At 61.5% G+C, this 16,759-nt stretch overlaps 1 protein-coding gene across 1 annotated transcript in view; it reads left to right on the plus strand.

Moving 5' to 3' along the window:
* DLL3 (delta like canonical Notch ligand 3) overlaps window positions 1-16,759 on the plus strand; it is a 263,951-nt gene that overhangs the window by 52,090 nt on the left and 195,102 nt on the right. Inside the window, exons 5-6 of the mRNA XM_074937098.1 lie at window positions 2,619-2,980; window positions 12,229-12,445. Coding sequence (XP_074793199.1) covers window positions 2,619-2,980; window positions 12,229-12,445 — 579 coding nt within the window. The remainder of the gene's footprint in view (window positions 1-2,618; window positions 2,981-12,228; window positions 12,446-16,759) is intronic.

The raw sequence follows: 16,759 nt of genomic DNA on the forward strand, positions 1-16,759 counted from the left end.
TCCCCAGTCAGTGGGTTGATACTCTCAGCCCCACCCTGCATTGGTCAGTGGGGAACAACTATGGGCACAGAAGAAGTAGGAGCCAGTATTGATTTTCCCCCCTCCCCACCCCCGAAATGTTCCCTGAACACCATTAAACTTATGAGGCAGGGAAATCTTTGGCTCACATGGACCAAGGGGCAGCGTTGGGGGCAGTGCTGCCTGCTTGTGTCCATAGGACAGCGACCTGGACTGGCAGTGTGGGGTCAGCAAGGCATCCCATGTCTCCAGCAAGGGAATATTGGCTGGGAAAGGATCCATATGAGCCACTGGTCTGGACCTTTAGTCAGCCCAGTTCCCCTCTGTTTACTTTGGGCTGCTCAAACCATCAGCGGAATGGGTGGTAGGCCATCAGGCCTAGTGGTTGGAGTCTCAATGCCAGAGTCGAGGGCTGAGCAGAGGGTCAGACCCGGATTGTCAGGAAAGGCGGGACCAGGGCTGGTTCTGAGGCTGGGACAGGACGGGACCCAGGCTGGGCCAGGGCAGGATCTGGGCTGGAACAGTGGAGGAGCAGAGCAGAGGCAGGGCTTGGAGAGCCGAGGAGCCCAGTCCAGCAGGGGGTCTGTCCGGCAGCCTTGCTGGGGCGTCAGAAGTACCGAGCAGGTGCAGCTAAGGGCCTTACTCCTGGCAGTACCCCCGTTGCGCTGCGCCCCCCCTCACGCATTGCACTCCCCTCGTGCCCCCACCACGCGCCCCCACATGCCGCGCTCCCTTCATGCCCCCTCACGGCCCCCTCACGCACTTTGTGCCCCTCCCCGCCACATGCGCTCCTCACTCCTCCCGCCGTCCCTGGCTCCCTCCATGCCCTCCAATGGGCCTCGTTTTCCTGACGCCCCCCTCACATACCTCGCTCGCCGCGCTGTGCGCGCCTCGCTCCCATCACGTCCCCCTCGCGCCCCCCCACGTGCCTTGCCTCCCTCACGCCCCTCCTCACGCCTCGCTCCCATCACGTCCCCCTCGTGCCCCCCCTCACGTGCCTTGCCTCCCTCACGCCCCCCAACATACCTCGCTACCCCCTTACGCCCCCTGACATGCCTCACCCCTTTGCACCCCCCCTCACATGCCATGCGCCCCTCGCCCCCTCGCGTCCCCCTCACACACCTCGCGCCCCTCATGCCCCCCCAATGGGCCTCACTCCCATCACGTCCCCTTCGTGCCCCCCCCATGCGCCTTGCCTCCCTCACGCCCCTCCTCACGCCTCGCTCCCATCATGTCCCCTTCGTGCCCCCCCCCCATGCGCCTTGCCTCCCTCCCGCCCCTCCTCATGCCTTGCTCCTATCACATCCCCCTCGGGCCCCCCCTCACCTCGTCTCCCTTACGCCCCCCTCACGTGCCATGCGCCCCTCGCGCCTCGCCTCCCTCATGCCCCCCTCACACACCTCGCTACCCCCTCACGCCCCCCGACATGTCTCACCCCCTTGAACCCCCTCACGTGTCATGCGCCCCTCGCGTCCCCCTCACACACCTCGTCTCCCTTACGCCCCCCCCTCACGTGCCATTCACACCTCGTCTCCCTTACGCCCCCCCCACATGCCATTCACACCTCGTCTCCCTCACGCCCCCCTCACACACCTCGCTGCCCCCCTCACGCCCCCTGACATGCCTCACCCCCTCGCACCCCCCTCACGTGCCATGCGCCCCTCGCGCCTCGCCTCCCTCACGCCCCCTCACACACCTCGCTGCCCCCTCATGCCCCCCGACATGCCTCACTCCCTCGCACCCCCCCCACGTGCCATGCGCCCCTCACCCCTCGCGTCCCCCTCACACACCTCGCTCCCCCAATGTGCCTCGCCCCCCTCATGCCCCCCTCATGCGCCTCATCCCCTGACACGCCGCACTAGCCTCAAGGCCCCCAACGCACCTTGTTCTCCTCACGCCCCCCCAAATACACCTCGCTCCCCCTCCAGTTACACCTTGTTCCACCTGCACCTCACACACCTCGCTACCCCCTCCCCTCGCCGGCCCTTTCAGGCATGGAGATCACCTGCCATAAGTGACCAAAACCCCCCCACCCCTGTGCCCCATTGGGAACTGAGATCGCTCGCCACGAGTGCCTGCCCCCTGGCTTAGCTGCCCCCGCCCTGCCCCGATCAGCCCTGTCGAGCATGGGGGTCATCCTCGAAAGGCACCCCCCAGCTGCCCCATGGAAATGGCCAACCCCCCCTGCTAAGCTGCCCTACCCCCGAGCCCCCTCCCCACTTAGCTGTCCCCACACCCAGCTCTACGGGGAAAGGGGGGAGGCTGAATCAGGGAGTGGGTCAGGGCTGCCTCCTCTTCCCAGCCCCCTCCTTTTGTCCCAGGGTCGGGGAGGGGGATGGAGACAGGAGCCTTCCCCCACCCCCCCCACGGCGCGAAAATCTCCAGCACCGTCAGACCTTTTGGGGCAGGTGGGATTGGGGGCAGGTGCCACCTGTGGTTAAAGACATTAAATCTGGACAGCAAACCTTGCTCCCCTCTTCCCCCCCCCCCGCCACATCCCTCCCTTGTGCCCTTCCACCCCCCCAACCCCTCCCTCTCTCTCTCCCTCCCTCCCGCCCCCACCTGACCCTTCCCTCTCTCCCCTCTGTTCCACTCTCCAGCCGTCTGCCTGCCGGGCTGCAGCGAGGGGCACGGCTACTGCGAGCGGCCCGGGGAGTGCAAGTGCCGGATCGGCTGGCAGGGGCGCCTGTGCGACGAGTGCGTCCGCTACCCGGGCTGCCTGCACGGCACCTGCAGCCAGCCCTGGCAGTGCAACTGCCGGGAGGGCTGGGGCGGCCTCTTCTGCAACCAGGACCTCAACTACTGCACCAACCACCGGCCCTGCCAGAACGGCGCCACCTGCACCAACACGGGCCAGGGCAGCTACACCTGCAGCTGCCGGGCCGGCTTCACGGGCGCCGGCTGCGAGATCGAGACCAACGAGTGCGACAGCAACCCCTGCAAGAGCGGCGGCAGCTGTGACGTCAGTATCCCCCCGCCCCCCACTGCGAGCCCCAGCCCCGCCCCGCAGCACCCCCACCCCACTGCGACCCCCAGCCCCGCCCCGCAGCACCCCCCACCCCACTGCGACCCCCAGCCCCGCCCCGCAGCACCCCCACCCCACTGCGACCCCCCCAACCCCTGCAAGAGCGGCGGCAGCTGTGACGTCAGTATCCCCCCGCCCCCCACTGCGAGCCCCAGCCCCGCCCCGCAGCACCCCCCACCCCACTGCGACCCCCAGCCCCGCCCCGCAGCACCCCCACCCCACTGCGACCCCCCCAACCCCTGCAAGAGCGGCGGCAGCTGTGACGTCAGTATCCCCCCGCCCCCCACTGCGAGCCCCAGCCCCGCCCCGCAGCACCCCCACCCATCGCGACCCCCAGCCCCGCCCCGCAGCACCCCCACCCCACTGCGACCCCCCCAACCCCTGCAAGAGCGGCGGCAGCTGTGACGTCAGTATCCCCCCGCCCCCCACTGCGAGCCCCAGCCCCGCCCCGCAGCACCCCCACCCCACTGCGACCCCCAGCCCCGCCCCGCAGCACCCCCACCCCACTGCGACCCCCCCAACCCCTGCAAGAGCGGCGGCAGCTGTGACGTCAGTATCCCCCCGCCCCCCACTGCGAGCCCCAGCCCCGCCCCGCAGCACCCCCCAACCCATCGTGACCCCCAGCCCCGCCCCGCAGCACCCCCACCCCACTGCGACCCCCCCAACCCCTGCAAGAGCGGCGGCAGCTGTGACGTCAGTATCCCCCCGCCCCCCACTGCGAGCCCCAGCCCCGCCCCGCAGCACCCCCACCCCACTGCGACCCCCCCAACCCCTGCAAGAGCGGCGGCAGCTGTGACGTCAGTATCCCCCCGCCCCCCACTGCGAGCCCCAGCCCCGACCCACAGCACCCCCAACCCCACTGCGACCCCCAGCCCCGACCCACAGCACCCCCACCCCACTGCGACCCCCCCCAACCCCTGCAAGAGCGGCGGCAGCTGTGACGTCAGTATCCCCCCGCCCCCCACTGCGAGCCCCAGCCCCGCCCCGCAGCACCCCCACCCCACTGCGACCCCCAGCCCCGCCCCGCAGCACCCCCCACCCCACTGCGACCCCCAGCCCCGCCCCGCAGCACCCCCACCCCACTGCGACCCCCCCAACCCCTGCAAGAGCGGCGGCAGCTGTGACGTCAGTATCCCCCCGCCCCCCACTGCGAGCCCCAGCCCCGCCCCGCAGCACCCCCACCCCACTGCGACCCCCAGCCCCGCCCCGCAGCACCCCCACCCCACTGCGACCCCCCCAACCCCTGCAAGAGCGGCGGCAGCTGTGACGTCAGTATCCCCCCGCCCCCCACTGCGAGCCCCAGCCCCGCCCCGCAGCACCCCCCAACCCATCGTGACCCCCAGCCCCGCCCCGCAGCACCCCCACCCCACTGCGACCCCCCCAACCCCTGCAAGAGCGGCGGCAGCTGTGACGTCAGTATCCCCCCGCCCCCCACTGCGAGCCCCAGCCCCGCCCCGCAGCACCCCCACCCCACTGCGACCCCCCAACCCCTGCAAGAGCGGCGGCAGCTGTGACGTCAGTATCCCCCCGCCCCCCACTGCGAGCCCCAGCCCCGACCCACAGCACCCCCAACCCCACTGCGACCCCCAGCCCCGCCCCGCAGCACCCCCACCCCACTGCGACCCCCCCAACCCCTGCAAGAGCGGCGGCAGCTGTGACGTCAGTATCCCCCCGCCCCCCACTGCGAGCCCCAGCCCCGCCCCGCAGCACCCCCACCCCACTGCGACCCCCAGCCCCGACCCACAGCACCCCCAACCCCACTGCGACCCCCAGCCCCGACCCACAGCACCCCCACCCCACTGCGACCCCCCCCAACCCCTGCAAGAGCGGCGGCAGCTGTGACGTCAGTATCCCCCCGCCCCCCACTGCGAGCCCCAGCCCCGCCCCGCAGCACCCCCACCCCACTGCGACCCCCAGCCCCGCAGCACCCCCACCCCACTGCGACCCCCCCCAACCCCTGCAAGAGCGGCGGCAGCTGTGACGTCAGTATCCCCCCGCCCCCCACTGCGAGCCCCAGCCCCGCCCCGCAGCACCCCCACCCCACTGCGACCCCCAGCCCCGCCCCGCAGCACCCCCACCCCACTGCGACCCCCAGCCCCGACCCACAGCACCCCCCACCCCACTGCGACCCCCAGCCCCGCCCCGCAGCACCCCCACCCCACTGCGACCCCCCCAACCCCTGCAAGAGCGGCGGCAGCTGTGACGTCAGTATCCCCCCGCCCCCCACTGCGAGCCCCAGCCCCGCCCCGCAGCACCCCCCAACCCATCGTGACCCCCAGCCCCGCCCCGCAGCACCCCCACCCCACTGCGACCCCCCCAACCCCTGCAAGAGCGGCGGCAGCTGTGACGTCAGTATCCCCCCGCCCCCCACTGCGAGCCCCAGCCCCGCCCCGCAGCACCCCCACCCCACTGCGACCCCCAGCCCCGCAGCACCCCCACCCCACTGCGACCCCCCCCAACCCCTGCAAGAGCGGCGGCAGCTGTGACGTCAGTATCCCCCCGCCCCCCACTGCGAGCCCCAGCCCCGCCCCGCAGCACCCCCCACCCCACTGCGACCCCCAGCCCCGCAGCACCCCCACCCCACTGCGACCCCCCCAACCCCTGCAAGAGCGGCGGCAGCTGTGACGTCAGTATGCCCCCGCCCCCCACTGCGAGCCCCAGCCCCGCCCCGCAGCACCCCCACCCCACTGCGACCCCCAGCCCCGCCCCGCAGCACCCCCACCCCACTGCGACCCCCAGCCCCGCCCCGCAGCACCCCCACCCCACTGCGACCCCCCCAACCCCTGCAAGAGCGGCGGCAGCTGTGACGTCAGTATCCCCCCGCCCCCCACTGCGAGCCCCAGCCCCGCCCCGCAGCACCCCCCACCCCACTGCGACCCCCAGCCCCGCAGCACCCCCACCCCACTGCGACCCCCAGCCCCGCAGCACCCCAACCCATTGCGAGCCCCAGCCCCGCCCCGCAGCACCCCCCACCCCACTGCGACCCCCCCAACCCCTGCAAGAGCGGCGGCAGCTGTGACGTCAGTATCCCCCCGCCCCCCACTGCGAGCCCCCAGCCCCGCCCTGCAGCACCCCAACCTATTGCGACCCCCAGCCCTGACCCACAGCACCCCCCACCCCATAGCGACCCCCCCAACCCCTGCAAGAGCGGCGGCAGCTGTGACGTCAGTATCCCCCCGCCCCCCACTGCGAGCCCCAGCCCCGCCCCGCAGCACCCCCCACCCCACTGCGACCCCCAGCCCCGACCCACAGCACCCCCAACCCCACTGCGACCCCCCCAACCCCTGCAAGAGCGGCGGCAGCTGTGACGTCAGTATCCCCCTGTCCCCCACTGCGACCCCCAGCCCCGCCTCGCAGCACCCCCACCCCACTGCGACCCCCAGCCCCGCCCCGCAGCACCCCCCACCCCATCACGACCCCCCCCAACCCACTCAACCCCTGCAAGAGCGGCGGCAGCTGTGACGTCAGTATCCCCCTGCACCCCACTGCGACCCCCAGCCCCACCCCGCCCCACAGCACCCCCCACCCCACTGTGACCCCCAGCCCCGCCCCACAGCACCCCCCACCCCATCACGACCCCCCCAACCCCTGCAAGAGCGGCGGCAGCTGTGATGTCAGTATCGCCCCGTAGCACCCCACTGCGACCCCCAGCCCCACCCCACAGCAACCCCAACCCCAGCGCGACCCCCGAACCTCTGCAAGAGCGGCGGCAGCTGTGACGTCAGTATCCCCTTGGCCCCCCACCCCACTGCGACCCCCCCCCTCACAGCACCCTCAACCCCATCGCGACCCCGCCCCTACTGCGACCCCCTTTGCCCCACAGCACCCCAACCCCATCGCGACCCCCCCCAGCCCCTGCAAGAGTGGAGGCAGCTGTGACGTCAGTATCCCCCCGCCCTTGCACCCCACTGCGATGCCCCCTTGCACCACGCACCCCCCATCCCATCGTGACCCCCCCCAACTGCTGCAAGAGCGGCGGCAGCTGTGACATCAGTATCCCCCCGCCCCCACACCCCACTGCAGCCCCACCCCACAGCACCCCCAACCCCATAGCGACCCCCCCCCAAGCCCTGCAAGAACAGAGGAAGCTGTGACATCCATATCCTCCCGCCCCGCTCCATGACACCCCACCCTCATTGCTCTGTAGCCCCTGCACCCCACCGTAACCCCCCAGGACCCCTACCCTACCCTCCCCACCCCACTGTAACCCTCCCTATACTCCACAGGGCCCTCAACCCCTTCAAGAATGAGGCGGCTGTGACATCGGTATCTCCCCTCCCTTGCCCCACGGCATCCCCCCACTAACCCCCCCCACTGCACCCTCCATTAACCCCCCCCCCGCTAGAATAGAGGCAGCCACAATGTCAGTATCACCCCCACAACCAGCGCCTCTGCACCCCCCCATTATCACCTCCCCCACCCCAATGTACCCCCAACTTGCCCCTCCCCCACTAGATCGGCGGCAGCAGCAACATCAGCCTCCCCCTTCTCTCCCCCACCCATTACCAGCAGCGGCGGGGGGGAGGGGGTGTCCGTGGCCATGCACAGCTGAGGACCTGGGGGCTGGCTGCTGGGAGGGGGTGCTGGGGATTATGAGCCTTAACCCCCAGCCCCTGCAATATGGGAGGCAGCGGCCACATCCGTCTAGGGGGCTAGATCCCCCCCAGTGGGGGTCAGTGCTCCTTCCCCCAGCCCCAGGGTCCGTGCAGCCTGGATGCTATGGTGGTGGGCGAAGCCATTGATGTCTCCTTTCCATGTGCAGGGGGCTGGGTGAGGGGGTGTCACTGCATCTAGGAAACACCCCTCCGGAAAGACCCGGGGCTGGGAGGGTGCGCTGGGGAGGGGTTGGCGGCTGTGAAAATGCCCCCTTCATGCCCTGCAAAATGATTCAGCTGCCCTGTAGGCCGTCTGTGCCCCCAGAGGAGCAGGGCCTTCCCATAACTGGGCCCCCCCGCAATGCAGCTGTCTCCAGTGGGTGCAGAGTTAACACAGAGGCAGGGTGGCCCAGTGATCAGAGCACTGGCCTGGGAGAGGCGGGGTGGGGGTGGGGGGACAAGGGTGGGTTCCAGTCTGGACCCTGGCCATCACAGCCTGAGATCTGAAGCAGGGTGGAGGGGGGGTTCAAGGTGGCAGCTGGCCCAGCTGCACAGCAGAAGGATCTAACGCCTGCAGAGTGAAGGCAGGTGCTGGGCAGAGGCAGAGTCAGGGATTCCCTTTCCTTCCCCTCTCCCGGTGCTGATCCACGGCGGGGGAACTCAAAATACCGAGTCAGTGCCTGCCGGGGAGGCAGTCCCCCGACTCCTACACCTGCACAGGGTCCGCTGTCCCTCGTGCAAACTAGAGCCAGACACGCACCAACCCCCTGTGCCCTCCGAGCGTCCTAGCATAGCATCATAGCATATCAGGGTTGGCAGGGACCTCAGGAGGTCATCGAGTCCAACCCCCTGCTCAAAGCAGGACCGACCCCAACTAAATCATCCCAGCCAGGGCTTTGTCAAGCCGGGCCTTAAAAACCTCTAAGGAAGGAGATTCCCCCACCTCCCTAGGGAACCCATTCCAGGGCTTCCCCACCCTCCTAGTGAAGTAGTGTTTCCGAATATCCAACCTAGACCTCCCCCACTGCAACTTGAGACTATTACTCCTTGTTCTGCGCCCGCCCCGTGCTCGCAGAATTCCCAGAGCCGCTGCTCCCAGAAGAACACGCCGGCTTACTGGGTCCACGCTCCCACAGCACCGCTTAACGCCCAGCACTTCGCTTTGTCGGTAGAGAAGGCCAGGATCCGTCCATCGAACAGAGATTCGAATGGCCGTGAGCCGAAACAGAGGAAACCAAGGGAATCTACGCGTCGATCCCAGGGTTACCTATAAAATCAAGTCCGAACTCGTATACTAGAGCCTGCCCTTGATACAAGATGCCCTCTTGTCTAATAAGTCCTGCTCCCCCCAAAGTCCTTCTCCCCATGTTTTTCAACCAGGATGGCTGAGCCCCTCCTTTTGTGAGATCAAGCCTGGGGACAGCTTGTCTCCCCTGATATTGTTTCACCTGTAAAACAGCCCCCTCTCCCCCTGCGCTGTTCATCTCTTCCTGTTAATTTTCTCCTGAAGTCCCTGCAAGCTCTTCATGAGCAAATACACCCTCATTGTAAGATACCCCAAGTTCAGCCCGAGAGAGAGGTCTCTATCTCCTGTCTGGTGGAGCCAGTTTCTGGGTCTCCTACCTGTAATGACAAGGCTTTGAGACCAGGATTTCCAATCGATATACAGATCTCCTTACAGTATCCCCACGTACATTTCACAGAGCTGATCACGGGCTGTGTGACGGATGCGGGCTTGAGTTAGAGACCTCACGGGACTCTCTTTGGTAATCTAGTCTGTAAATACCAGGCCTAGGGCACCCCTAGAACCTATGTGCACCCCTGGGCCCTCTGCCCACTGGCAGGTGGTACGGCTGGTAGTGCAGACCCAAGGGTGGATATGGAGGGGTGTGCGCCAGGGAAGTCTCCTAGCAAGCACCTATCATTAGGGCCTCAATTCTCAGGCCCTGTCTCGGAGGGGAGAGTGCACCCTACTGACCCATGTTCCCTACATCACAGCGTCCCCTAGCACTGCGCTGGGGCATTGGGGTCAGCACTGACCACGAGGGGAGCATTCCCCCTATTGAACTACCAGCCCAGCTTCCTGCTGTGCCAGGTTTCTCCAACCCCACTTGTTGTTTGAGATCATGGCTGCCTCTCTGAGCCTCTCTGAGCCTCCAGCCTCTGTCTGGTGAGGCTGCCTCTATTATTAGGCCCATAGGAACTGCCGGACCGGATCAGACTGGACCCCTATCTACCCCGATATCCCATCTTGAATAGCAGCCAGTCCCAGCTGGATCAGATGAAGGTGCAAGACATACCCCCTACTGGGCAATGATGGGATAACCTGCCCAGAGGGGAAGTTGCTTCCTGATCTGGGTTAGGTAGAGACTGGAGCGTGTGGGTTTAGCTCGCTTCCAAAACACTTCTGTCGCATCATTCTGGATAGGTCCATTTTCTGCACCAATATCCAACCCTTGAGTCTGAACCCTGCCCAGCTCTTGGCTTCAGTGATGACAACAATCATGAGGCAGTGAGTTCCGCAGGCCAGTGGTGCCTTGTGTAATGATCTAGTCATCAGCTTTAAACATGCTGCCTTGCAGCTCTTGTGTTAGGAGCCAGGGTGAAGAGCAGCCCCCGATCTACCATCTCCATCCTCTCTCTGAGCAAGTCTCCATTCTAAACTACACCCCCCCCCCCGGCCTTCTCTATCTCTCTTGTTCTTGGGTCCATGCAGTGCCCATCACAATGGGGTCCTGAGCCACGACTGGGCTCCTAGGTGCTCCCATAAGACACCTAATAGCAATACAATTGTACAGCACCTGGCACAATGGGCTCTGGGCCAGGACTGGGTCTGGGGGTGTTGCTGCAACTAGGAAACACCCCTCCAAAAAGACTGTGGCCAGGAGGGTGGAATGAGGATTACCGTAACACACCTAATAAATATTAAGTAATGATACAGACCTCTAATGGTCTCCCTGCCTATCTCTGAAAACCCACTGTGTGTCATTGCTGTGTTCCATGGTGTGACCTGAATGGAACACAGTTAGTCCAAGCCAGAATGTCCTTATATAATACACACTCAAATATTTTCTGCTGTTTCCCATCTCATTCCTTCCATCACTTTAACCTTTTGCTTTTTCTGGCCACTGCTGCACATTTACTATTAGGTGTATTATGGGAGAATTAGAAGCTGCAATCAAGATGAGGGCCCTGTTGCGCTGGGCACTGCCCAGACACGGAGTGACCGAGATCGGGGCCCCATCGCGCCAGGTGCTGCCCAGACAGAGTGAGAGCCAATCCCTGTCCTGAAGAGCCCAGTTGAAATAGACAGGACAGAGAGAGTTAGAATTATTCTCCTGATTTTACAGAAGGGAAACTGAGGCACAGAGGGGTTATTGATTGGTAAGGGACCTCTTCGGTCATCTGGTCTAGCCTCCTGCATCAACTCTGGCCACTGAGGACTGAGGCTAGATCTACACACAGATTTTGTCCCGGTGTGGACAATGCCAGTTAGGGGTAAGGTTTTGTTTTTTAACCTGATGTAGTTATTCTGCATCAACCCCTAGTGTGGAGTATTTATAGCGGGATAAATGTGCCTTATACCAGTGTAGCTTATTCCCTTCCTGTTTGGGTACGAGCACCTTTATCCCACTATAACTGCATCCGCTCTGGGGGTTGTACAGCTTTAACAAGACTAAGTTATCTATTAGGTGTATTATGATAGCACCTAAGAGCCTCAGTCATGGACCAAAAGCCCCACCCCATTATGCCAGGCACTGTACATTTTATTGCTATTAGGTGTATTATGGTAGCGCCTAGGTACCCCAGGCATGGAGCAGAACCCCACTGTGTCAGGTGCTGTACTTTTGTATTGCTATTAGGTGTATTACGGTAGCCCCTAGGAGCCCCAGTCATGTACCGAGCCCTCACTGTGCCAAGGGCTGTATAAAGGCAGAGCAAGAAGCCAGCCCCTGCCCCAAAGAGCTGCCAAGCGAAGTACTTAGAGCAGGACGATTTTTTGTCCATTCACAAAGCTTTAAGACTCAGGTCCTCAAAGGTATTGAGGTGCCGAATTCCTATGGGGGTTAGGAGCCTGCGTACCTCTGAGGACGTGGGCCTCAAGGAGTTGCCCAGGGAGTCTGCAGCAGAGCTGGGAATAGCGCAGTGACCACCCGAAGACGTAGAAATTAGGTTGATGTCATGATGGTGCTCAGGGGCGTGTGAAATCCACCGTTCTGCCCACCTCACCCCCCTGCGCTGGAAGAATGCTTCCGTCAGGCTAGTGACGGCCACTCGGGGAGGTGGTTTTCCTATCCCCTTCCCGTCGCTCTCAGCTGCGGCTGCTCCGAAGCTCTTCCAGGACAGCCTCTGTAGCATCGACAAGCCCCGAGCCCCAGCACAGCGTCTCCCCCAGAAGGCCAGCTTCCTTCTCCTGCCGAGGAGCCGGGATCTTCAGTGGTGTAATGTTCATAGCACCTGTCCGCATGAGCTCTCTGGATCCATTTGGTCCTCGTCCCCGTCCCCGTGCCCCCCCCGGCCTCCCCCGCTGGTTACAGATTTAAATCTAGAACCTGCCGCTTCTTTCTCTCTCCCTCCCCCTGCCCCCAGGATCTGGAGAATGACTACAAGTGCACCTGCCCCCAGGGCTTCTACGGGAAGAACTGCGAGATCAGCGCCATGACCTGTGCCGATGGGCCCTGCTTCAACGGAGGCACCTGCGCCGAGAAGCCCACAGGCGGCTACACCTGCCACTGCCCCCTGGGCTACCACGGCTCCAACTGTGAGAAGAAGATCGACCGGTGCACCAATAACCCATGTCTGAACAGTAAGGGCCACGCTGCTTTCTTCTCTGGGGGGGGGGCGGGGGGGCGCGTGAAGGCCGTATGCAGGCCTGGGCATGACTGGGGGGGAACCTGTGTTTGCTGCGCCGTCCTGCTCTCTTCTCCTGAGCTTCTGGGCTGGCGGTGACAGAAAGCCATTGGGTGGGTCTCACCCCACTTAGCCAAGGCCCAGGGCTTCGCTGCAGGATGGCTTCCCCGGCAGCTCTGGTCTGAATGGGAAGTGGGTTGGAATCTCTACGCCATCCCCTGATGTTTCCCAGGGCGGGCCCAGAAAATCCCTGAATGGAGTGGAATAGATCCCCTGTATGCAGATTCCCAAGACACTAGAATATGCCTCTGCCCAAAGCAGAGGCATGGTGGGGATCCGGGTTCAATTCCCTGCTTTGCCATTGATCTCCTGTGTGACACTGAGAATGTCACTTAGACTGTGCCTCAGTTTCCCCATCTGTAAAACAGGGTAATAATCCTTCCATTGTCTATTTAGATTGTAAACTCTTAGGGCATGGCCTTGTCTACATAGAGAACTATTCTGGGACAAGCCAGGCTTTGGATTTGAAATGTTAGCGCTGTTCTGAAATAGCTTCCCATGTGGCTGCTCGCAATTAAGGAGATTGGGGCGAGGTTTAGGGCAGCAGTTTCTTGGCACCCCAAAGGATTGGGGTGGGGGTGGGGGTTAGCCATCTCTCAGGCACACCCAGAGCAAGGGCCATTCTCCCTTGGCGGGCAGAGTGTAGTGGATCTCCCCCAGGGTACACCTGGGGGTCTGCAGTGGTCTTCCGGGGTACGTCAACTCATCTAGAGATTGGCCTAGTTTTACAACAGGTCACATAAAAAGCGCTCGCGAAATCAGTACAAACGGCAATTTCATTCCGACCACATGAGAGAGCCAGCAGTTGCTCAGTAGCCGTGGGCTGGGACACTTTGGTAATTTGATGTCTGATTTTGCAAGCAAGTCGTTTTTAAGTGAGGTGTAATTTGGGGGTGCGCAAAACCAGGCAGACTCCTAAAAGGGATGCAGTAGTCTGGAAAGGTGGAGTGCAGTACACCAGGGTGGCTGGGGTTTTCCTGAGAGTGCCCCTGGAAAAGGGAGGGAAATATTTTCTGCCAAAAATTCAGAAAAGAAGCCCCCAAAAAGGACCGTTTTGGGGGGTGTTTCATTTGTTCTCTCCCCTTTTTCTTTGGCGGGAGCTCTGAAGCCCCGCCCAGAATATCTCACACCTTGATAAATTGAAAGATCTGTTTGATGGAAAATTACAACCAGTTTCTCCTGGTCCACCCCCTCCTTCCCGCCCACCTGATGTGTCTTTTCTGACACCTACATTAAGAGCTCTCTGGAGAGAGGACTGTATTTTGCGTGTCTGTACAGCACCTGACACAACTGGGGTCTGGTCCAGGGCTGGGGGGTGGGCCTGCCTCGACACTACTCTAATACACCTAATAGCAACAAAAAAATGCACCGTGTCTAAGGTCGTGGCCCATGACTGAGTCTCCTAGCGGCTCCCGTAATACACTTAAATCACAATAAAAATGTACAGCACCTGGCGCAATTGGGTCCTGGTCAATGACTGGGATGCCTAGGAGCTACCATAATACACCTAATAGCAATAAAAATGTTCTATACCTGGCAGCATTGAGTCCTGGTCCATGACTGAAGCTCCCAGCTGCTACTGTAATACGTGTAATTACAATAGAAACGTACAGCACCCAACACACTGGGCCATGACAGGCTCCTAGGTGCTACCATAATACGCCTAATAGCCATAAAAATTTACAGCCCTTGGCACAATAGGGACCCTCCTTGGCTGGGGCTCCTAAGTGCTCCCATCATAGAAGCAGCAGTCCTATGCCGCACGCTGGAGAGGAGTCGCTCAATAGGTAATGTGGTCTAGTGGATAGAGCACTGGACTGGGCCTCTGGAGACCTAGGTTCTAGTCCCACTTCTGCTGTTGCCTTGCTGCGTGTCCTTGGGCAAGTGTCTGTCCTCACTCTGTGCCTCAGTTTCCCCTCCCACTCTTCAGAGACTCCAAGGCCAGAAGGCACCATTGTGATCATCTATCACTGACCTCCTGTATAAACCAGACCCTAGGACTGCCCTGAATTAGTTCTTAGAATCATAGAAGATTAGGATTGGAAGAGACCTCAGGAGGTTACCTCGTCCATCGCCCTGCTCAAAGCAGGACCAACCCCAACTAAATCATCCCAGCCAGGGCTTTATCAAGCCAGGGCTTAAAAACCTCTAAGGATGGAGATTCCACTGCCTCGGTAGGTAACCCATTCCAGTGCTTCACCCCCGTCCCCCAGTGAAATAGTTTTTCCCTAATAGCCAACCTAGACCTCCCCCACTGCAACTTGAGACCATTGCTCCTTGTTCTGTCATCTGCCACCACTGAGAACAGTCGAGCTCCATCCTCTTTGGAACCCCCCTTCAGGTAGTTGACGGCTGCTATCAAATCCCCCCTCACTCTTTTCTCTTCTGCAGACTAAACAAGCCCATTTCCCTCAGCCTCTCCTCGTAAGTCATGTGTTCCAGTCCCCTAATCATTTCTGTTACCCTCCGCTGGACTCTCTCCAGTTTGTCCACATCCTTTCTGTAGCGGGGCGGGGGCCCAAACTGAATGCAATACTCCAGATGTGGCCTCAGCAATGCCAAACAGAGGGGAATAATCACTTCCCTCGATCTGCTGGCAATGCTCCTACTAATGCAGCCCAAAATGCCGTTAGCCTTCTTGGCAATGAGGGCACACTGCTGACTCATATCCAGCTTCTTGTCCACTGTAATCCCCAGGTCCTTTTCTGCAGAACTGCTGCCGAGCCATTCGGTCCCTAGTCTGTAGCGGTACATGGGATTCTTCCGTCCTAAGTGCAGGACTCTGCGCTTGTCCTTGTTGAACCTCATCAGATTTCTGGTTTGAACTAGAGCAGATCTTCTAGGGGAAAAGAAAAATCCAGTCTTGATTGGTTTATTCGATCATCAGCTCTTTGGGGCAGGGGCTGTCTCTCTGTCTGGGCAGCGCCCGGCACAATGCAGCCTGAAGCTGGTGCTGGAATTCTGCTAGTAGGTTGAAGTTGAACAGCTCCAGTCGGCAATAATCATTCCAAAAGTTAGCACTAACCTTCCGAAAGGGGGATCTCAAAGAGGGCGAGGAAGCTCGTCAAAAAGGCCCTGCAGTCTAATGTGGCAAATGCTTAGACGGGAAGCTGCTTATACATACGGAGGAGAGTCCCAAGGGGCAAACAAGCTGTACGTGAAAGAGACACCCCCCCCCCCCTCCCCGGGAGCTGAGAGCCACTCTGGGCTCTTCCTGACTCTGGCGTGACTGGAAAGGTAAGGATCCAGCAAGCCAAACTGTGCCCTCGCTTGTTTACTCAGTCCAGGATATCTCTGGAGGTGTGGCACAGAAGGATGGTGGTAAATGGCAAATGGGTCAGAGAAAAGCCATGAGAATGATCAGGTATCAGAGGGGTAGCCGTGTTAGTCTGGATCTGTAAAAGCGGCAAAGAGTCCTGTGGCACGTTATAGATTAACAGACGTATTGGAGCAGAAGCTTTCGTGGGTGAACACCCACTTCGTCAGATGCATGACATGTGTCAGGTGCCACAGGACTCTTTGCTGAGAATGGTCAAGGAATTGGGAAGCCTTCTAGTGAGAGACTTAAGGAACTCAATCTCTTTAGCTTAACAAAGAGAAGGTGACTTGACCCCAGCCTAGCCGTAACCACATGGCGAATAAGAATTTGATCCTGGGCTCTTCAGTCTGGCAGAGGAAGGTCAAACATTATCCAGTGGTTGGAAGTTAGACCGATTCAGGCTGGAAATGAAGTGTCAATTTTTAACTGTGAGAGTGATTAACCACAGGAACAACTTGCTGAGGGAGACGGCGGGGTCTTCCTTGCTGGCAATTTTTGAATCAAGGCTGGATTTTTGTTTTAAAAGACGGGCTCGAGTTCAAACAGGAATTAATTCAGTGACGTCCTATGGCCTGTGCTACACAGGGGAGCAAGATGATCACAATGGGCCCTTCTGGCCTTGGCATCTGAGGCCCTATGAATGAGAAGCACTGCGACAGAATTCTATCTCCTGGCATAAGGGGCATGGCTGGGGAGAAGCACAGCTGGCTGGGGATTCTCCCTCGGGGGGAGGGGTGTGGCCAATGACTGTAAGTTAAAGCAGCCTTGGGGCTGCTCTAACTTCTGCTGGGGATCAGTCAGCCCCAGGATCTTGAGCTGGGAGCGGGGGTTGTAAATAGAGCAGCATCCAGCCATTCTTCTCTTTTTCCTCTTGCACTGTGCTCAAATTCA

The sequence above is a fragment of the Natator depressus genome, chromosome 23, assembly GCF_965152275.1.
Source record: "Natator depressus isolate rNatDep1 chromosome 23, rNatDep2.hap1, whole genome shotgun sequence".
Taxonomy (NCBI): domain Eukaryota; kingdom Metazoa; phylum Chordata; order Testudines; family Cheloniidae; genus Natator; species Natator depressus.